At 32.4% G+C, this 24,363-nt stretch overlaps 2 protein-coding genes across 2 annotated transcripts in view; both read right to left on the reverse strand.

Annotated features, from left to right (window-relative positions):
• The window catches only part of LOC108905818 (RING finger protein nhl-1), a 99,014-nt gene that overhangs the window by 54,501 nt on the left and 20,150 nt on the right, over positions 1 to 24,363 (reverse strand). The window contains exon 2 of the mRNA XM_018708845.1: positions 13,792 to 13,899. The gene's annotated coding sequence lies outside the window, so the exon portion shown is untranslated. The remainder of the gene's footprint in view (positions 1 to 13,791; positions 13,900 to 24,363) is intronic.
• Positions 22,551 to 23,315, reverse strand: LOC108905815 (putative glucose-6-phosphate 1-epimerase). The gene has a single exon (XM_018708842.1). The coding sequence runs from the start codon at positions 23,313 to 23,315 to the stop codon at positions 22,551 to 22,553; it is 765 nt and encodes a 254-aa protein (XP_018564358.1).

The raw sequence follows: 24,363 nt of genomic DNA on the forward strand, positions 1-24,363 counted from the left end.
TTCACATATTTGAAACACCTAGTATACAGGGTGGGCCACCAGTAACGCCTCTGTCGTTAGGGACCAAACGGCAAATGTTACAGAAACCTGTTTAGGTGGGTATGTGTAGGTTGATTACAGCTACATTTTAAAAATATTTTGAAATATACCTATGCACAGTTTGAAAGAGTTTTAAATTTCCTAACTCCCAAAGTAAAAATATACTGGGTATCCCATTTAAAAAAACCAAGTTATTGATGTTTAAAGTTGAGAGAAGTATTCAGCAGTTTTTTGAACACCCTGTATAATACTAAGTGACGACAAATATAACAATTTATAACTTCAAGGATCTAAAATACACCCTCCAAAGCTGCTTCCTTAAAATTATTTTTTTTATTGCTAATATTAAATTTGTACGCTATGTCTGCATTTTCACTAAAATTGAAATAACTCACAAACTGTAAGTCCTAGGTATGAAGAACCTTTAATAACCAATTTTTTTACGGTGCTTTAAAAAATGCAGTAAAATACAGGGTGTTCCATTTAAAAATACATAACTTTGATACGGTACGCTTTTCCTGGACACCCTGTATATTTCAAAATATTTTTAAAATGTAGCCCTAATCAACCTACACATACCCACCTAAACAGGTTTCTGTAACATTTGCCGTTTGGTGACTAGCGACCGAGGCGTTACTGGTGTTCCACCCTATATAGATATAGATAATGTACATAATTCAAATCGTGCGTCTCAAAAAAAATAAGTGAAAAATGTTTAATAACCAAGAGAGATGTCCTAATTTTAAAACACGACTAGTTAAATACATTCCGAGGGAAAAATTTCGTTGAAAAGCTTTCTAATATTGCTTTTTGAAAAAATGTATAAAAATTATTGTCGATGGCGTCATAGTTTTTGCCTGGATTATTCTACAGTGCGTTCACGATGAAAGGAACAAATTCGTTTAAAATTCAGATAATTATTTTGTGGAAAAACGTTCGGACTCGTCGATTAGTATTTTTAGCTGCGGATTTTTTGACATAACAAAGTTATATACAGGGTGTTTCAAGAAGAACATACGCTGTCATGATTGATTTTTTTAATTAAACACCCTGCATATTATGCAATTTTTGAATTGTACGGTAAATTCTGAACACTTTTTGTAAAACATCTCTAAAAACGAATTTGCTCCTTTCATCATGAACGCACTGTGTACAGGGTGTTTCTAAAATAGGGTCCAAACTTCTGCTGCGTTTATAACACATTAAAATAATCCAAAAAGTCCCTATTAACATGTGCCCTAAAACGCACCCTTAGGAAGTTATATGCCCTTAAAAGGGCTCAAACAAAACTGTTTTTTTTTTCTATTATTGACAAAACGGTCGCAAATAAATAAAAAAAAATGTATGGGTCTTACATAACTTTTTACGTTAAATAACATGGGCTACTCCGTTTTTCGACATGCAAATCATATGCGTCCCATTTAGGTTGGTGAAGGGGGTTTTCGGCCCGTAATTTTTTTTATTTCAATTTTTTTACAATTTTCTCTACAGTTTTATAAAATCTTAACAATTTTACGTAAAAAATATTATCTTTGTCCAAATCGATATTTCCAATGGTTTTCGAGTAAATTGAGTTTGAAAATTACTCTGCTCTTTAAGTTATTAGGCCAAAAATTACAAAAATCTGTTTACCATGGCAAATAAAAGACTGACGATGCCACAACGCTTAACAATTTAAGTTATTGATAAAGTGTCAGTTGAACTTTGCAGTGTTTAATTAGTAAAAGTGGTGAGTGGAAAATTTAAGTTTTGTTTGAGCCCTTTTAAGGGCATATAACTTCCTAAGGGTGCGTTTTAGGGCACATGTTAATAGGAACTTTTTGGCTTATTTTAATGAGTTATAAACGCAGCAGAAGTTTGGAACCCTATTTTAGAAACACCCTGTATATAATATGAAATCAGTACAATAAAAATTTGCAATTAAATACAAGGTGTTTCGGAAATAAGTTCTTGAAAAGGGTGCTCAATAAAGGTTGCTTATTTTCGTACCCTCTATCACACTTTTCAAGGATCGTACTTATTTCAGAAACACCCTGTATAGATTCCACATTTTCGAACGTTTTCCTCAAAGAAATTACTCGACGTTCTATTCAATTAACGCGCCAATTTACGGACACGCTGTATTTTTCTAAACGCAGCGGTATTTCTATTCACGTTTACTGGAACAGAAACTACAGAAACGGATAATTTTATTTCTGGCGTATCTCTAAATAAACTCGTTAAAAAGCGGCAGCCCGAACAACTAACGCCTCGCGACGTCTAACGAACCGAACTATCTCCGTTTCGATAATCCTTCACTGTGGTCCCGGTGGCAGCACTCGACAGCCGAATGGAGTGCCTGAAACTCGAGGTTGAACGCTGAAACAGGCTGAAACGCTCAGACTATTCAGTGATGGAGAGTGTGTTGTAGTGGGTATATTTCAGGCTGGCGCGGCATAATTATAGCGCGGGGGTCAGCTAGGGACATCATTCTTGGCGCTCGGGTTTCCTAGCTTTGGCACACCATGGGCGGCGGCGCGCCTGGAGAAAAGTCTGTGTACGAAATTGTTGATTTCTTTTCTGCTGATTTTTCGAAGGCCTCGTCGAAAATAGCCGTTCTAAGTGCATGGCTTGAAATAATTCAAATTGATAAAGCACTCTAGATTTAAATCAATTTAAATGCGTGGAAACAGATTTCGAGAATTATTATATGCATTGCGTTGAAAATTTGATTGTTATGAAATGTTTTTATTAATTTATTTCTTAATTTACTTCCTCTCTTATTTTCATATAATTGAGGCGTCAAAACAAATTCCAAAAGATTTATGTTTTTTGCTTACAAAGTGCAATAAAATCACTTGAGGTATAGTTTGTTTGCCTTTTATTGTGTTCTTTATATCTGTGTTATTTGTAAGTTTGTACTATTTTTTTTCTCTATTTTTTTTTCATAGTTAATTTTTCTCTCTTTTAACTTTTTTATATTTTATTACTAGACTTAACATATCCTATTATTAGGCATCGCCTGTTGGATGTGTATTTAAATAAATAAATAAATAAATAAATAAATAAATAAATAAATAAATTTATAAAAAGTTATGATTTAATTTTACCCCACTATTTAACGTTATTTGGTATAATCTTAACTTGATTTCAGAGATTGAGAAATGCCCAAATCTAATATTATTGCTCAAAACACTCAGAAAATTTTTAGAGAAAAAAGTTTTTTATTATTATACAGGATGGTTATAAATATTTCGCAATATTTTTAGAATGGTTAGCATATCAAAAATAAGGGTATTTGCAAATATGGACATACTTTTATAAATAACAACGACAATTTCTTAAAAGTCCTTCAAGATATTAATGTTTTAAACTTAAACTACGGTATCTAGTCACTAATTTACACAATATTATCTAAATTCCACATCTTACGTAAATGGTAGTATAATACAGCTAGTTGCGGAATAAACACCTTTGCCTTTTCAAACAAAATCAAATCTTTGTTTTGTTAAAAGTGAATAAAAAAAATAAAAATATACTTGAGGATCTAAAACTGATATATAGTGTGATTCTAAATTGTCTCTCGATATTCTCCGGATGGATAGTACATTAAAAAATAGGAGAATATTTTCAATATTTATTTTTAATAAATAATAATGGAGATATAGAGATATTCCTTTATAGGGGAATACAGACAGCATTTTAAGTCCTTCGAATATATTGTAGGACGTATAATTAGTCCAGACGGTATCTGTTTCAAAAAGCCATATTTGGATGAATCGTATATCCACGGAGATTTTTGGCTTTTTGGCTTTCAAATATCACAAGAAATGAAAATTTTTCTATGCGCATAAAAAAAACGTGGGCTTAACTTTTGGCGGCACAATATGTTAAAAAAATTGGAAAAATTTCATATTTTTCTTCCTAATTAATTTTCTTTAAAAAAAAAAACAGAACGATTGATCAATTAGTTACGTAGTTATAGCCGATTCAATTTCGACCAGGCCGAAGCGGCCGCGCTCTCTGCTTCCCCGACCACCACCACCACCCGTACGATTTTATTGAATTTCTCGCTTGCATAAATAACTTTAAACAGGTTTTAATGTAGATTGCCAATGAAGAAAAGTATTGTAATCTTAGACCTGGTAAGTACTCGGAATACCAAAGGTATTTTTCGAAAAATTAGCCCGGATGTCCCAGTACATTTAGTGTAAATTACGGCTATAACTACGTAACTAATTGATCAATCGTTCTGTTTTTTTTTAAGAAGCGTCTTTCCAAGAATTTTTAAAACTTCCTTTAAAAAATTTGATTTGATCGAATATTCACAAAGTTCTAATTGTTTATAAGTACAAAAATTCAACCAATGTTTAAACAAGCGCCAGAGCTCTCCTAATTGACGGATTCGGATTTTTCAAAAAGCGATTGAAAGCTTGAGAGCCCTGTGACTAAATTTTCAAGTATCTAAGGGCCTTGGTTTTTGCTGTGCAAAATTTTGAAAATTTGCAAATTTTCTTTCAAAATCTGGATTGCAAAATTATTATGCAAAATCTATCGAACCGATTTTGATGAAATTTGGTGTGATAATTCTACATAACATGAAGTTTTTTTGAGCCAAGTATAAAGGTCCTATACCCAATTTAAATGCCCCAAAATCCCTAAAAAGTATTGTTTTTTAACCCCATTTTTGCGATTTTTTCGATTTTTATCATAATAATCATGATTCATTCGATTTGTAACTAGACATGTTTTGTAAAAAATTTAATTGCAAACATTTTTTTCCTCTTCCATTTTCGCTTAAAATCAACTCTTGAAAAGATACATAATTAAATAGGAAGAAAAATATGACATTTTCCTCCAAAAGTTAAGCCCACGTTTTTTTTATGCGCATAGAAAAATTTTCATTTCTAGTGATATTTGAAAGCCAAAAAGCCAAAAATCTCCGTATATATACGATTCACCCAAACTAAAACAGATACCGCCTAGTCTAAATCTTAACACTAATTTACTACTAGGGGGGTAATGTAACTATTTCATCTCCAATTTTGAAAACATCTATAATAATTTTCTTTTTTTTTTGAAAAAATGTTGGCCTTTGGTCTATTAAAGAAGAAACAACCATTAAGAAAATAAACATTTAAAAACAAGTAGAAATTTGACATTTCTGGTTAATCAAAACTAAATTTATAAAATGTAGCCTTTCACTGATCATTTTCGCGCAGAGGGTTATTTATTTTTCAATATGGCAGAAAAATTAAAGAAAATAAGAAAGAGGAACTGAAAATACCACAAATAAATACATTGTGTACCGCATAAGAACCGACTCAGGGCAGGTGCATGTGGGGGTGTCCAAAATATTGTAAATTAACCAAACTTACCTATATACAAAGTTGCACCCCTAAGGAATTATTAGCTCTAATTTCGAAAAAATTAATATATCTGCAACACTTTACCGTAGAAGAACCAAATTTGGTACATGATTTAGGTTTATTACTGGTCTTCTTTGACTATCATTTAAAGTTAATTGAAGCACTACAAGGTGTTTATTGGGGATGACTCGCCCCTAAAATTGCTCAGAACTTTTTTTGCATTGACCGAATTGAAAATAGTAATCTTAATTCACAGCAGAATTTAATTTTAAATTTGTTTACTCTTATTAAATTTTAAAAAACATTTTGCGTTTCAAGAAAATCCGTATTAACTGACAAAATTTTAACAGTGTTCATTAGAAAATAATCAGAAAGTCAGTAGTAGGCAATGAATTTATCTTTCAAACTTGTCAGTTTGCAATAAAATTATTTTATTTCAACAATTCTTCCACACTTCTTGTACAGTTTCCTTCGCAGAAACCCAGCACAAGTAGCATATCAACTTGTTCGCTAATGTAAATTTTCCTGCTATTTTTAACAAAAATCAGAGATGGGATCCAAATAAAAAAAGTTAGGGATGAATAAATGACAGTCATCCCCTAAACTACTAGAAAATTGTAAAAGTACAGCTATATTTTTTAAATAAAATATATAAAATATCGAATGACAAGTTAGAACCACACCGTGCATCAATTTTAAATCCCCAATGTATACATTTCTTTGCCAATTTTAACTTTACATTAAGTTGTCGTGTAAATTAATTTTAAAAATAACTGTTTGAAAAGGTAAAGATGTTTGTCCAAAACTAGTTGAATTGGAGGTTTTTTAGTCAGCACTCTTTTCAGTTCCTGTTGAAAGGTAGTTTTCTAGAACTATTCCGTTAAAACTTCTTGCAATTTTTTTGTACGTATTTTAAGCGGGCTCCAAATTGTCATTCCCCAAACATTCTTCAAACATAAATGTGTCAGTAGGTGTTTTAATGACGAGTCCGCCTCCACAGAGCTTAGTCCGAGAACAACAAGATCAGGTCGGAGACTTCTAGCTAAGTCTAAGGAAGTGTATTATATTATAAGTTTGTAATTGGCAGCATAATTCAATTGTATCAAACATTTGCAAATTATTTGACCAAAATTTATAACGCCAAGTTGCAGTATGCACACGATGTTTAGATGTGAATAAATACTCAAATATTCCTAAACGTTGTATTTATCGTGCAAATAGTTTTATTTGACGTGTTATTGTTTATCGCCCCTTGAATGAATCAACACATACCGGATAACATTTACTGGAATAGGCCAAATGGCATGCCATTTGTACAGCTTTGGGGAACATTTAGCAAATGAAGACATGGTTTCGAATGAATCGATATGCACCATCCACAAAATACAGCATCTGTTTATATTTGACAAATATGCGTACTGCGGCAAATTTTCACACATGTTAGCATTCTAGACGAATCAGTTTTCATTTGTCAAATATTTGGCACACACTGAAGTCGTGTTTAATTTAGTAAAGAGAAAAGTCATACATATATATTTGGTTTGTGGTTAATATATTAAATATATTTTATAATTTATGGGCAATAAATAATTTAACTATTTAACTTTTGTATGTTATAACTAAAATTCAGGGTTTTTTTTTGTAAATACAAATCTTTTCTAAAAATTTGACTACTAGTACAGGCAGTGATCATGAAAAACTGCTTGATTTTTCATGTAATTTCAATATAACCGCTTGAATTGACCACTTGATGTAATGTGCTTTTAAATCAAGTCATTATAGGTTTGTTGAAAGTCAAGTCAGGCCATGAAAGCCTATACCAGAGTTTTAACTCGATTGTTTTTACATAATACTAGTCTGAGATATAGTTTATACTTTGTACTGCTGCAAATTCTATAAAAGTTTCCCAATATATTAATATGTTTGAATAAAATTTGCCAAGTACTTATGAAAATATCAGAAACAGTTGAATTTAAAAATTATATTTAAGGACGACATAAAACGTTGGAGAAAAGTAGAATATCTTGTTCAGATGCCCCAAACTTTTGTTTTATTGCAGCGAACTTCCCTCAGCTATTAAATTCCGAGGCGCGCGCTTATGTGTTCTGAATTCGTTCCGTTGTTGTTCGTGTCTTTTTCGTTTTGTCTCAGTTCTTACCGCGCTTTCAGCACTAAATTAGAATAGTTTATGTACCCTAGGACTGGGAGCTTATCTGATTATGTACCGTCTTTTTATTATTTCGGAGCTCTGCAGAACTACGAATTATTTTCAATATTTCATAACTCGAAGTGAGCCTGCTGGGCTGGTAACTGTCAGTAATTCTGGTCTTGGTACTGAAACGACCTTATCCATAATTTAAAATACGCGCGGTAGTTCTAAATAGATAAGGGTAATATAAGTTAATTCAAATTGGCATTCAGACTCAGACAGTAACATATTTCAGTCAACATTAATTATTGAAAAGTTAAGAGTTTTCAAGTAGGTTTAGCGTCGCTATAAAGACGTTGAGAGACTAGTGCCTTTTGTCACCAGGAGTAATAAATTTGCAAAGCCGTCCATCGGAGAAGGCCTCATGAAATTAGACATCTGGTATCGACTAACTGCGTCGGTTCAGCCCATGGCGAAGGAAGAAATCGATATTTCTAATAACGCGCGAAATACATTCGAAAGGACTTAGGAATTCCAAGATACTTAAATAAGTGTTATAATGTTGTGAGGAAATTAATAATAGATCAAATAGCTGGCTTGTAGGCGGATTTTCCAAGCTATAATAACATAGGTCAACATTTTGTCTAGGCTTGTGCACGGGAATCGAAGATGGTATCCTAGGGATTTTGGGGTCGCTGATTACGATGAGCGGGTAGGTTAAGATCCATCACGTCAAGTTCAAGGTCATTTGAAGGTCAAACGGCCAAAAAACCTTCCAAAAATCTGAAAAAATTCATAAACATGTTTTTGAGGTCGCTGAATCCGAATCCGGCGTTTATTTTTACTTTGCATGCATCCTCGAGGTCACTCAAGGTCATCTCAAGGTCCATGGGGACTTTCCGAACCTGTATAACTGTGCTTTTGTAAATGGGTGAGATTCTTTAATTCAAGTAACGTGTCATTCCCTCTCGATTCCAGAAATTCTCAATATGTTCGTCTTTTTTATCGTTTTGTAAAATTGTTAAATAGCTAAAAGGAAAAGGTTTTTTATTTATTTTATCCTTCATTGCCAAAATGAATTAATTCTGCGAAAAATGAGACCAGCCCGCACAGGAAGGGCGGAGCCGCGCTCGTTAGGTTCGCGAAACAAAAGGGAGAACATTGTCCACTTATACTTGTTCCGAATTTATTAGCCATCGGAACAATGATGTTTTTATGCAAAGGGAGGACTGGGCTGTTCATTAGCGAAAGGAGAAACAGGAAGCATAGCTCTCCGGGAAAGGAAGTTTGTTAAATAAAAGTCTCTCTGGATGGCGTGGAATAATTAACAAGCAATACTGTTCTTTTTTTGTTTTTTTAGAATCCTGTTGAAATGTTAGGAAAAGATTTCGCGTAAAAACTTGGGTTTTTCGCAAAAAACGTAGCAAAAAGCCAGGATGAGCGTCGGAATTTTAAATAGAATTTATCAAGATGTGTATAAGTAAAAGATTTTATGTTACGGCTTTAAGGGAGGTCTGCATGTAGCGTTACTATATTGAAAAATTCCTTGTACAATTTCTATCTGCTTCTGGGTGTGTATAGGAAAACAATTAAAGTAGTTTAATTCTTTATTTCTTAAATATTTGCTTTTGTGTTTAATCATCCGAAGAGTTAAAATTTTTTGTTCAAAGAAGAAAATTCATAATTTTAAGAGAAAACATTTCTTGACAAAGTCTATTTCATACCGTCTATAATCATTCTAAACCCGAAACAAAAATAACTAAACTAAACTAAAGTTGACAACACATGATTCAACCTTTCGGAACAGGTAAATTTTATAAAACAGTATTATAACAAAAAAAGTTTTAAATATTTTATTTTCTTTAATGAGCTATACAGGGTGGTCCGAATTTTATGCAGGAAACTTCGAGGGCAGATAGATCTTTTTAAAATAATAGGTGTTTGCCTTATAAACATAGATCTGGAACGGTCTCGTTTTAGAGATACAGGGTGTTGAAGTTGTTAAAAAAAAAATATTTTTTGTTTATATCTCCGGAATCCATCGACCGATTTCAATCAAATTTAGTACAGATAATGTATGATAGTAGGCCTTGTATTCCCTAAAATACGAGCTCTAAAGGTTCAACCAGTGGTGTACAACTGGTCAGGGTCACCCCCTTTTTTATAAAAAAACTACGCCACTGTATTTTTTACAAGCTATTGTAACGAATTTATATTCTAATGCATATAATACGTAAAAAAGGTAACTTGAATTTTTTCCCTAAAGTTCACCGTTCTCAAGTTATTCATACCAATACAATCCCCTTGTGGCAGACACTTCTAACCATAATATTACAAGAATATTTATGTTTATGCTTAAAAGTAAGTGCAATTTGTAAGCACATCAACAAAATTCTTTACACTCATCGCTTTCATCTTTTTGGATTAAAATAATATTTGGAAAATCACGACAAAGTAATGAAAGGCACAAAAATTAAATTTTGAAAGCATTTAAGGACGATCCTCGGCTAAGTAGGTACACGAAGAACGTCTCGGCAACTTGGGATGAGTAAATCGAAAATTTGAAAAGTTCTACGTAAGGATGACAGAAATCCGTACCATTTACAACCTGTGCAAAATTTACTTCCGGGAGATGCAGAGAGACGCCTGAATTTTTATCAGTGGTTGTTTGAATTCTTACTAGAAATACTTTGGACCGATGAGGCTACGTTCACAAGGTGAGGGGTACTGAATTTTCACAATCTGGATATTTGATCACAAGAAAATCCTCATGAAATTCGATGTCATTTCTAAACTTTCTAGAAAACCATCTATTTGAATTATTAGAGGATGTTCCATTAAATATACGACAAAATAGGTTGATACAAATGGATGGTGCTCCTGCGCATTTTAGGAGAATAATACAAGAATGGCTTAACGAAAATTATATGATATGATGGATAGGTAGAAGACCAAATGCCAATGTCAACCATAATGGTGCAGAGGGTCCAGTGTCTTGGCCAGCCAGATCGCCAGATCTAAACTACCTGGACCTCTATGTTTGGGGTGACCTACCTGAAAAGTCTACTCTACTCCAATAGATACTAGACCACAACTACTGCAGCGAATAGAAAACCACCATGATATTAGCTTGAATTAGTTCCATTAATAGATGTCAGAAATGTATCGATATGGGTGGTTCGCATTTTAAACAATTGCTGTAAATACGTAACGTTAATTTTGTTTCTTGTTTAGTTGTTGTTGCTTGGTAAATGTATTTTTATTATTATTTTGATTTAAATTGTTCTTATTTGTAAAGATAATACGTCCAGGGAAAACTAAAACACCAGGAACACTACCTCACAAGTGATATGGAAAGAATTTTGTTGATGTGCTTATAAATTGCACTTACTTTTAAGCATAAACATAAATATTTTTGTAATATTATGATCTGAAGTGTCTGCCACAAGGGGATTGTATTTGTATCAATAACTTGAAAATGGTGAACCTTAGGGAAAAAATTCAAGTCACCATTTTTACGTATTTAGTGTATTAGAATATAAATCCATTACAATAACGTAAAAAAATACAGTGGCGTAGGTTTTTTTATAAAAAGGGGGTGACCCCTGTTCAGTTGTACACCACTGGCTAAACCTTTAGAGCTCATATTTTAGGGAATGCAAGGCCTACTATCGTATATTATTTGTACCAAATTTTATTAAGATCGGTTAATAGATTCCTGAGATATAAACAAAAAATAATATTTTTTTAACAACTTCAACACCCTGTATCTCTAAAACGGGGCCGTTCCAGACCTATGTTTATAAGGCAAACTCCTATTATTTTAAAGAGATCTATCTGTCCTCGAAGTTTCCTGCATAAAATTCGGACCACCCTGTATTCTTCGTTCATACCAATATTTAAGTTCCCAAGAAACACCTAATACTAATGAAAAATGGCTAATACATTGAAATAGATACAAATATATATTTTTTTATTACTGAACTTTACATTAAAAAAATGTTAACTGTAATGTAGTACAAATATGAAGTTTAATTGCAGTTATACCGGGTGATTCACAAATGGTGACCAAAAATGAAACCTCCTATTTTTTAACGGGAATCTTTCCTATAAAGTTTTTATCTACGCTTCATTAAAAAGATACAGGGTGTTAAACTTTAAAAAATATATTTATTTTTTTTTTAATAATTTAAAAACTAGTAAGTGAAATAATTTGAAATTGGGCACATGTATTTAGGTAAACATTGTCTAAAATCTGAGAGCTTTTCCTAAAATTTACATGCTCCAGTGACATATTTTTCTAAATAAAATAGTACGCCACTGCTTTACGGCACCAACCATAATATTTTCGGATTCGTCTTTCAATTTTCTACACATTACTACTCTCTTATGTTTTTCGTAAAAAGCCGATTTTCGAGTAAAACTTAAAAAACCAACTGAAAACACTTCTACTTTTAAATGACATGACAAACACTAATCATTCGGTTATTTATACGAATAAAGAAACTAATAACATTAGTTATCATTTTACAGACTTTATTTGAGTAAATGTTCAAAAATACCTTTATGCCAGTCATTATAGCTTTTTTTCGGGAAAAAAATACTATTAGAAGTTTCTCTGCGGAATATTGTTCAGAAACGTGTTATAAACAAAATATCAAAAAATCAACTCGAGACTAGTTGGGAAACTTTGTTAAAACAATGGTCAAAATTATGGAAAAGTGGTTTTTTTGACGCGCGTAAAAAAACTGTTATTCATAGAGAAAAAAGGTTTATAGAAAAAAGGTAGGTATTAAATAAATCTGTAAAATAAGACAAGTCCGATTAAATTCCAATAATTTGTTTATGCGCAAGAGCTCAAAAATGGTCGAAATTGTCCGCTTTCTTCAATTGCTAATAATTAATGCAATTTTCATCGCAGACACTTGTAATTCAGGATATTTGAGGCTTTTTGCACCCTTAATAAGTAGTAAAAATTTCAGCCCAAAAGTTTCATTAGCTTGGCGTTGGCGGAATTTGTTATCTAAGAAGATGCTATTTTCAATTCATTTTTCCCAAACTCATAGGCGTTGTAGGGTTTCGATCATTAGTTGTTTTTGTACCTAAATAGTTGTATTGACATATGCATTTACTGACAATTTAATTTTTCAAATTTAATTTGTTTAAAAATGATTGAAAAAATGTTAATATTTATTAAATTGTTAAGCGCGCATGCTCCGCCTCGCTCTCCATACTCGTTCACTAGACCAGGTAATAGAACGCATCGCCGCTATCTTCTTTTTCGCAATTAAATAGTTGAATTCACCTTAATCTTAATGTAAGACATGAAAATATAGCTCTTAATGTATACTCTCTCCAAATTTCGGCTCTTAATATTAATAATTAAGGTCACTGCGATTAAATAAAAAAAAAAATTATCTCAGCTTCTAATCAACTTATAACAACGATTTTGTTTTAAATTCGAAGAAAACTAAAGTATAGAGGTTACTATTTTATTTTATGATAATTACCTATCTTAACAAGACACCAAAGAATACAAAGTTTCATTTTTGGCCACAATTTATAAATCGCCCTGTATTTAAAATGGTATTGAAAAAAAATGCACGAGTACATAAAAACCTAGATTTTTTTTTAAAAGTACCTACATTTAATACAATAGTACAATAGTGAGTTGGCCAATAAAATTGCAGACGCCCAATTTTTCAGTTTGAAACATTTCTTAATAAAATTCTCTCATATTTCATGCAGCATTACTAGCAAAAGAATCTAAAATCGAGCTAAAAATCAAAGTAAGCTTATAAAACATTGAACTTTTTTACTGGTGAATGAAATAAGATTTTTCTGAATTTCCAAGACTTACTGGGTTTTACGGATTATGGCAGATTTTCACAAACATGCTGGGCTGAAACCTGAAAAGCTATTTTTCAACATCAACTTTTTTTATCTCTTACAACAGCTGTTTCACCTATACGGGGGAATGTTAAATATTGCACTGCAATTTTTAAAAATTATAATGTAAATTTTAATGTACATATTTTGAAACAATACTGTACAGATTTTATATAGAAAGGTAAATGCATAAAAACAGCACAAAATTGATATCGGTACACTTTCGAACATAATTAAAATATTATTGTATTAAAAATGTGCATATAGTTTTTAGAGTATAGCCATAAGAATCTGGGGTCGAAAATAGGGGGATATACAACTGTTGTTTGTAAGCATATTGTGGTGGTTTCATAAACTAAGACTTACCGTGTATTCGCTGTTGGAGTTTCTCTTGTTTGCTTTATTATCGACAGTTATCCGAGGCCCCGCAGGGCACTAACTATTGACTTCTCCTCGTAAGGCCGACGCGATGTTCTGGAAACATTAAATAAGATTTTGTTAACAATGATTTCATTTTGCTTAAAAAAAATAACGTCAAGGCAGCTCCTAATATCTATCTGTCTATATTAATTTTATTTTTGTTTTTTTTTTTTTGGAAAAAAGGTTGTCTTCAAAATCTACCGATAAAGGATGCCCATGAAAAAGTACACAAAATAAGATAATGTTCAGGTAAAATAAGTAAATAAAGTTTATATAGGTCTTGGTTTGGAACGTACCGGTTATGAAAACAATTTTTTTTGTAGATACTATCCAAATAAATTTAGTGTAATTAAATTGTAGTGTATTTTTATAAATTTATAAATTTTGGACTAATTTAATAATGACTACACTTTATTACTATTTTATAGCAAATACTGCATTTTTTCAAAACGATTTTTGCTCATAGGCGATTACAACGAAATAATATACAAAAATATTAACAAATAAACATAAATCAGACATAAAGAAACATGTAAACATAGTTTAATAGTGATGTGGCACGAAAAGTTGAAAAAATAATAATATCAGAAAACTTAAGCAATGGTAATAGCCCAGTCATTATAGACATGAAAGAGCCTGTTTCGGGAAAAAAATACTATTAGAAGTTTCTCTGCGGAATATTGTTCGGAAACCTGTTGTAAATAAAATATCAAAAAATCAACTCGAGGCTAGTTGGGAAACTTTGTTTTAACAGTGGTCAAAGTTATGGAAAAGTGGTTTTTTGACTCACGTAAAAAAGCTATTATTCATAGCGAAAAAAAGTTTATACAAAAAAGGTAGGTATTAAATAAGCCTATAAAATGAAAAAAGTCCGATTAAATTCCGATAATTTGTTTATGCACAAGAGCTCAAAAATGGTCGAAAATTGCCGTTTTTTTCAATTGCTAATAATTAATGCAATTTTCATCGCAGACACTTGTAATTCAGGATTTTTGAGGCTTTTTACACCCTTAATAAGTGGTAAAAATTTCAGCTCGAAAGCTTCATTGGTTTGGCGTTGGCGGAATTTGTTATCTAAGAAGATGCTATTTTCAATTCATTTTTCCCAAGCTCACAGGCGTTGTAGGGTTTCGATCATTAGTTGTTTTTGTACCTAAATAGTTGTATTGACATATGCATTTACTGAGAATTTAGTTTTTCAAATTTAATTTGTTTAAAAATGACTGAAAAAATGTTAATATTTATTAAATTGTTAAGATAGGTAATTATTATAAAATAAAATAGTAACCTCTATACTTTAGTTTTCTTCGAATTTAAAAAAAAATCGTTGTTGTAAGTTGATTAGAAGCTGAGATAATTTTTTTTATTTATTTAATCGCAGTGACCTTAATTATTAATATTAAGAGCCGAAATTTGGAGAGAGTATACATTAAGAGCTATATTTTCATGTCCTACATTAACATTAAGGTGAATTCAACTATTTAATTTCGAAAAAGAAGATAGCGGCGATGCGTTCTATTACTTGGTCTAGCGAACGAGTGGGGAAGGCGAGGCTTAGCATGCGCGCTTAACGATGTAATAAATATTAACATTTTTTCAGTCATTTTTAAACAAATTAAATTTGAAAAATTAAATTATCAGTAAATGCATATGTCAATACAACTATTTAGGTACAAAAACAACTAATGATCGAAACCCTACAACGCCTGTGAGCTTGGGAAAAATGAATTGAAAATAGCATCTTCTTAGATAACAAATTCCGCCAACGCCAAGCTAATGAAGTTTTTGGGCTGAAATTTTTACCACTTATTAAGGGTGCAAAAAGCTTCAAAAATCCTGAATTACAAGTGTCTGCGATGAAAATTGCATTAATTATTAGCAATTGAAAAAAGCGGACAATTTCGACCATTTTTGAGCTCTTGCGCATAAACAAATTATCGGAATTTAATCGGACTTGTCTTATTTTACAGATTTATTTAATACCTACCTTTTTTGTATAAACCTTTTTTCTCTATGAATAACCGTTTTTTTACGCGAGTCAAAAAACCACTTTTCCATAATTTTGACCATTGTTTTAACAAAGTTTCCCAACTAGTCTCGAGTTGATTTTTTGATATTTTGTTTATAACACGTTTCTGAACAATATTCCGCAGAGAAACTTCTAGTAGTATTTTTTTCCCGAAAAAAGCTATAATGACTGGCCTATAACTCAAATGTCGAATTAGTTTAACAATTTTGTAACTACTAAATGTAGGTATTATAGTATTGTTACTAGTTCTTGAAATATTAAAAAATATATATATTATGAAACCATCGTAGAACATCCCTGGGTAAAAATATATTGGTACAATCACTAGTCTCATTCGATCATGATTTGCAGTTATGCTACAAACCATTACCAGAATTTTTTATAGCTTGATTTATGTGACGCAAGAATACATTTCAGTGTACTTCCGTCACGTCTAGCAACTGTGCTAAATGTTTTCCTTTACAATTCTCCCGAGGTGGCTATAAAAGCATAACGGATACCCTTGCCCCTTTGGACGAAACTGACGCAGAAGTCTTATAAAATATATGCATTATGCTAAACACTTTAATGGGTTCAGTTTATATTCACTTAAGTTTGCATTTCTTTGTACCTCGGTAGAGTATTCATCATCACGTCCTCAATAAACAAAGTTTCACTGCATTTTAATGTTATAACTTTTTAAAGTATAGTCTATAATTTTTACCGCAATTAGAGAGAGCGAAAAATCAGTACAAATTATTATTAAACCAGAAATATAGTAATGTGTCTAGAATGATAACAAAAGTTGTTTTTTATATGCATGTATAAACATTTACTTTAAAATTTAATATTTTAAGTTATATTTTTATTTTTTTATATTTATTTATGTTTAAAGAAATACATTTACTAAAGCTACTAAAGCCCTTTTAATATCGCCTTATAAGAAATTTAAACATGAAACAAATTTAAAGAATTGCTGATAAAACTACATTATTAGATCATTTAGAGCATTTAGGTTCATTGACAACACTTTTTTAAATATAGAAATATACTTTTATAATAGGTTAGTTTTGTAGCAATATTATAACAAAAAATTTTTAAACTATTTATTTTCTCCTATGAATATAAATTTTTCTTTCATAAACAGAAGAGAAAAGATGAAAATCAGAAGGTACCAGGTCAGGGCTGTGAGCAGGGTGGTTGATGATGTTCCAACTGAATAAATCCAAGATTTGCTTTGTAGCATGCAACATTGCATTGTCATGCAACAAGCACGCTCCCTTCGTTAACATTCCCCTATCTATCTAGGCCAATCATTATAGCTTTTTTTCGGGAAAAAAATACTATTAGAAGTTTTTCTGCGGAATATTGTTCAGAAACGTGTTATAAACAAAATATCAAAAAATCAACTCGAGACTAGTTGGGAAACTTTGTTAAAACAATGGTCAAAATTATGAAAAAGTAGTTTTTCGACTGGCGTAAAAAAACTGTTATTCATAGAGAAAAAAAGGTTTATACAAAAAAGGTAGGTATTAAATAAATCTGTAAAATAAGACAAGTCCGATTAAATTCCGATAATTTGTTTATGCGCAAGAGCTCAAAAATGGTCGAAATTGTCCGCTTTTTTCAATTGCTAATAATTAATGCAATTTTCATCGCAGACACTTGTAATTCAGGATTTTTGAGGCTTTTTGCACCCTTAATAAGTGGTAAAAATTTCAGCCCAAAAGCTTCATTAGCTTGGCGTTGGCGGAATTTGTTATCTAAGAAGATGCTATTTTCAATTCATTTTTCCCAAGCTCACAGGCGTTGTAGGGTTTCGATCATTAGTTGTTTTTGTACCTAAATAGTTGTATTGACATATGCATTTACTGAGAATTTAATTTTTCAAATTTAATTTGTTTAAAAATGACTGAAAAAATGTTAATATTTATTAAATTGTTAAGCGCGCATGCTCCGCCTCGCTCTCCCCACTCGTTCGCTAGACCAAGTAATAGAACGCATCGCCGCTATCTTCTTTTTCGCAATTAAATAGTTGAATTCACCTTAATGTTAATGTAGGACATGAAAATATAGCTCTTAATGTATACTCTCTCCAAATTTCGGCTCTTAATATTAATAATTAAGGTCACTGCGATTAAATAAATAAAAAAAATTATCTCAGCTTCTAATCAACTTACAACAACGATTTTTTTTTTAAATTCGAAGAAAACTAAAGTAAAGAGGTTACTATTTTATTTTATAATAATTACCTATCTTAACAATTTAATAAATATTAACATTTTTTCAGTCATTTTTAAACAAATTAAATTTGAAAAACTAAATTCTCAGTAAATGCATATGTCAATACAACTATTTAGGTACAAAAACAACTAATGATCGAAACCCTACAACGCCTGTGAGCTTGGGAAAAATGAATTGAAAATAGCATCTTCTTAGATAACAAATTCCGCCAACGCCAAACCAATGAAGCTTTCGAGCTGAAATTTTTACCACTTATTAAGGGTGTAAAAAGCCTCAAAAATCCTGAATTACAAGTGTCTGCGATGAAAATTGCATTAATTATTAGCAATTGAAAAAAACGGCAATTTTCGACCATTTTTGAGCTCTTGTGCATAAACAAAGTATCGGAATTTAATCGGACTTTTCTCATTTTATAGGCTTATTTAATACCTACCTTTTTTGTATAAACTTTTTTTCGCTATGAATAATAGTTTTTTTACGTGAGTCAAAAAACCACTTTTCCGTAACTTTGACCACTGTTAAAACAAAGTTTCCCAACTAGCCTCGACTTGATTTTTAGATATTTTATTTATAACAGTTTTCCGAACAATATTCCGCAGAGAAACTTCTAATAGTATTTTTTTCCCGAAACAGGCTCTTTCAGGTCTATAATGACTGGGCTAATCGCCCTACGTAGTGTTTCCGCGTTTTACAGTACCACACAGCATTAATTGTTTCCCCCTGGGGCAAAAATCAATTAGAAGGAAGAATCTTTTTACGGTCCCAAAATACAGTTGCCATGATTTTCCGAGCCGAAACAACGGTTTTGAATTTTTTCGTTGATGGTAAAGAGGTATGTCGCCATTGCATTGATTGTCTTTTTGTCTCAGGGGCTTAGTGGGCCACCCACTTTTTGTCGCCAGTCACAATACAATCAAGAAATTGTTTACCTTCCAGTTCGAAGCGTTCGAGAAATTCCCGTGAAGATGAGATTCTCTTAGCTTTGTGTTGATCCGTGAGCTTTTTTGGTAGTCATCTCGCACACAATTTTACAATTTTCGATAATCAAGTGCTTCAGTAATGATTTTATGCAGAAGAGAGTTTACCATCTCATCAGTCACAATTGAGGGATACAACAACAGTTAGCAACTGACTGACACAAATGAGCGCGCGTTGTGCTCCCAACACCTTGGCCTTGAATGCAGTGGTGCCAACTTTGTCGAAAACGGAAACCACAGAGCATCAGTACCCTTTTTTGTGGCCTCGTAGATATGCCTAATAGCTAATAAAGGATTGCATTGCAGGGTGATTCACATCTTATGGGGTCAATATCGTAAAAAATTTGTTTGTAAAATTCTTGTAGTTTCCGAGAAAAAAATTATTAAAGTTGTAGTACTTTCAACCACTAGATAGCTGGGCAACTGTAGTCTCTAGCGTCATTCGTAATACGCGTGGAGGGCCACGTGGCCTCTGCGACTCCGAATACTGAAATCCGATTTTACAGTCGTCGTTGCCATAGTGTTTACAATAGTTTTTTAGTAGTTTGTGTCAAAAATCGACTCGGAGTTGATGGATATCGTTTTAATTTATGGTAAAGCAAGAAAACATGTGTATTCTGGTGAAGCATTAGTGGTGGAACAAGACAGCATTTGTGTTAGTTCGTAGAAACTGAGTAAGATGGACCCAAATGTGTTTACACTTCGGTGGATAAAATTTTGAACAGTGTCTTCTGGACTAAGATGCGTTTGAAAAATAAAATTTACACTTAAGTTGTTGCGTTTGATGAGCCAAACGTGTAATTCATATTTAGGAACTGATGCACCAAATTCAGTAATACATGGTGTTTGTAAATAAGTGTGAAATATTTTAGGGGGTGGTTGCCGAAGTTATTTACTGAAAAAAAGTTCATATAAACGTAGGTCAAAATAATATGCTTCGTTTCCGAGATACAGAGCGTTTAAATTTTAATTTTTATTAATTATTTCAAAGAGTTTTAAATATATTGACTCGAAATTTGAAAAACGCTTTGGAGGGATAAATGTGCATTTTTTGCGATGATTCGAATATTTCCACTTACACCTTTAGATAAAAGATTAACAAAACCTATAAGAAAATATGTGTTATTTTTTTCCTTAAACACGGTGCATCCCACGAAAAAAATTGAAGAGGCCAATTTCATTCAAAATTGATGGCGGATTTATAAAAAATTATCAAAACGGGAAAATGTCAGTGGCGTACCATTTTTTTATTAAAAAAGGTTGTGGTATTCTCGCTCGAACGCCACTGGTGCAAGTAGAAATATTCGGATCACCCCAAAAAATGCACATTTATCCCTCCGAAGCGCTTTTCAAATTTCGAGTCAATATTTTAAAACTCTGAAATAATTAATAAAAATAAATAAAAAATTTAAATTTAAACACTCTTCGGCAACCACCCCCTAAAATATTTCGCACTTATTTACAAACACTCTGTATATTGCTTACATGTATTATAAAAATACTGGAAAGCTTCTGTACATCAATGTGATGTAAACTGTGTAAAAATATTACAAATTACGGACACATAAAGTGATTGAACAGGCGACGATTGCCCTTCCCGGATGAAGTGTCTTAAGACTTAATAAAAGTCACAGGTACTGACAGCGATATATTAATGTACATCCCTAACAATAACCGTCAAATAAGTCATAGAAGTCTTCCACTACCTTTTCCTGCTTGGGCTCGACAAATTCAAATGTTTGATATGCTTCAAAGCAGCTGAGTGGCTCTATGCGAACGGGTCTCGATACGATTCCGGCTTCGACAGCGACAAAGTGCATGTATTCATCGTTACCTGTACAGAATTTGGGAAAAATATACTTGTTTTGTACCTATTTAAATAGTGATGTTAGTGGAGTAGATCATTTATTTAGCGGAAGAATAAAAAAATGTGAATAATGTTTCTTAATTATCATTTTCAGGAGTAAGTTGAGGTAAACACCAATACACATTGAGAAACAAACTTGCCAAATGCTATCTATTATTGCAGATTTTCAGAAAAAGTAAAACTGTGTTGCTCAAATAGTTTTCACTAGAAACAGAAGAAGTAATCCGGGCGAATTAGACCATATTCATGCCTGTTTCAAAAATCGGGCTTAACTCGAATTTTATGGGCTTAAAATTAAATAAAAAATATACAGAAAAAAGAGGTCGAGCGTCATATTGTTTATAGCAAAAGAAAAAAAATTGCTCTTTTTCCAGTTTTTTCGTTTATATCTCCGAAAATAAGCATCTAATCGACATGAGGTATGCTTATCAATTTTGTTCCTGAGGAAATGTACTATTTTTTTTGTAAATTTCGGGTTGAAATAATGTTAATTTTGTTAGTACAATAGCCTCAATACGCATGAATTTTCGCGCTATCCCAAATTAAAAAAGAATCATCTCGATACGTTCATTATTATTAACCGAGATATGGTTATTTTTCCAGCTCCATTGATTTGTAGCCGCTCTAGACCGAGTAATAGAACGCATCGTCGCTATCATCTTTTTTGCAATTAAATAGTTGAATTCATCTTATTGTTAATGTAGGACATGAAAATATAGCTCTTAATGTATATTCTCTTCAAATTTCAGCTCTTAATATTAATAATTATCGTCACAGCAATTCTAATGAACTTGGAACAACAATTTTTTTTTAAAGTCGAAGAGGTAGTACTAACTAAACTATAGAGGTTACTATTTCATATTAACAATTTAATAAATAATAACATTTTTTCAAAGCCATTTTTAAACAAATTAAATTTGAAAAATTAAATTCTCAGTAAATACATATGTCAATGCAACTATTTATGTTATTTATGTTAAAAGCAATTAATGATCCAAACTCTACAATGCCTGGAGCTTGGAAAAAATGAATTCAAAACAGCATCTTCTTAGATAACACATTCCGCCAACGCCAAACTAATGAAGCTTTCGGGCTGAAATTTTTAGCACTTATTAAAGGTGTAAAGATCTTAAAAAATCCTGAATTACAAGTGTCAGCGATGAAAATTGTATTAATTATTAGCAATTTAAAAAAAATGGCCATTTTCGACCAATTTTGAGCTCTCGCGCATGAGCAAATAATCGGAATTTAATTGGACTTGTCTCATTTTACAGGTTTATTTAATACCTATCCTTTTTTTGTATAAATCTTTTCTCGCTATAAATAACAGTTTCTTTACGCGAGTCAAAAAACCACTTTTCCATAACTTTTTAGATATTTTGTTTATAACACGTTTCCGAACAATATTCCACAGATAAACTTCTAATAGTATTTTTTTTCTAAAACAGGCTGTTTCATGTCTATAATGATTGGACTGAATGTGAACAGTATTCTGCAAGTCTACTTGTCAATCATCGTCTAAAACATTAATCAAGATAAAGATAATTTCAATATTCAGATATCTCAAAAGTTTCATACAAGGTTCAAGAATTTAACAGTACTAGGTAGTTTACCGGTTGTTACCTAAATCGGGTATTGTTAAAGACTTTTCTGTCCACGGATTCCACAGATTAATATCCCTGGTCCTCTTCTTCACAATTTTCAGTGACCCACCTTTCATCACATTTGTGACCACCACCTGGTTGGGCGCATTTATGTAAATCCTGTCCGTGTGCTCGGAAATCGTAACTTTCTCCCTCTCCTCCTTCATCATTTCATTGTTCTTCAAACAATCTTTGTATCTACAGTTTTTAAATCCAATAAATTCGCACTTGGTCACATCCGGGACCCTCATCAATGAATGTTGCATGATATTGAATTCAAACGGGTAGATTTCGCTGATATTTTCTACGCCTATGTTAAAAACGATCTTGTACTCGTAAAGCGTGATCTTGTAGTACAACTTGAACTTGTACGCCCACAAGGCGTTCGTGTATGGGTTCGCAGTGAGTCTGATGATGGCATAGACGTCACCGGTGTCCGTTTTATTGGGACCTTCTTCCAAGTCCCAGGGCAAGTCCCTGGCGAATCCGTGGTTGGGGCCGAATATCCACGAACCCATCACGGGGAATACGAACTGAATGCCACCTCGAATATGGGACAATCCCGTGAAGTGGGACTGCCGACTGACGAAGACCATCTCCTGGTTCTTTATCCTCCAGGAGGTTACGGTGGCGCCGTGGAGATTTAACGTGCACGATGTGTAATCGCCGCGGTCTAAGACGACGATTTTCTGAGGATGAATTGTGCTAATATTGTCGAAGTTCTGCTGCATAGTAGAATACGTCAAAAAAATCAGAAAATTGAAACGATCGATTTGACAACCACGACTTTGACAGGACGCGGTTATGTCAAATCATGCATATCAGTCCAGGTGAAAGACAATTAGTACAGTCATTGAAGCTTTTCACCTCGCAATTCTCCGAGAAATCAGTAGTTTTTAAATTATTCACGATTGAAAACTTGGAATTTTGAGTGAAAAAAAAAACACTTTTTCAAAGTATTGTTCGCAATAACTCAAAAACTACGCATTTTATTAAAAAAAGTGTAAAAAAATGTAGTTTATAAATAAACAAAAAATAGTACATTATACTATAAGGGAGAGAAATGCGTTATTTTGGCAGAGGTGCAATTTGAAGCCCGAGGGCGAAGCCCGAGGGCTACAATGCACCGAGGACAAAATAGCATCTCTCCCGAATGGTATATACTATTTTTTCCACGGTCTCATTAACTTAAAAACACATATTTTGTCATTATGAAGTAATAGTCCACAGTACAGGCCCCCTCTGGAAAGTTGATTACCACATACTTTATAACTCCTGAGGAGCTTCGTTTTGACGAGTCTACCACATTTTTCCTCTGCGACTTTTCTCGATTCCTCCGCTTTTCCACTCGGGAAAGTCCAAAAACATGGCAATTTCCCGGGGTCTTGAAAACTCAAGACCACATCTTTTATTTTTAGCTTAAGTAATTGGAAATTTTGTTGCAAATGCCGATTTAAATTTGTCCGACAGAAATTCCTCCGACATTGACGTGTCTACCGGTCGAAACATGCCAAAATAACAGGGTATTGAAAATCAATTACCACATAGGTAATTTTTAGTAAAATTAATTGTAAATAATTAATTCAGTCAAAAAGTATTGTTGTCCGACAAATTTCAAGCCGCGTTTTTTCAGTCCGACAGCTGGAAATCGGAATTTTCACGGGGTATGAAAAATCGATTACCACATATCTAATTTTCATTTTTTCCACTTTTAAATTTACTGTACAAAATAGTGATATAAGTGTCCGACGATTTAATGTCCGCAAATTATTAAAAAAT

This window comes from Anoplophora glabripennis, unplaced genomic scaffold (assembly GCF_000390285.2).
Source record: "Anoplophora glabripennis isolate ALB-LARVAE unplaced genomic scaffold, Agla_2.0 scaffold164, whole genome shotgun sequence".
Lineage (NCBI taxonomy): Eukaryota > Metazoa > Arthropoda > Insecta > Coleoptera > Cerambycidae > Anoplophora > Anoplophora glabripennis.

Coding starts and splice junctions, on each gene's coding strand:
- LOC108905815 (XM_018708842.1), bottom strand. CDS start 23,315: ATGCAGCAGAACTTCGACAATATTAGCACAATTCATCCTCAGAAAATC.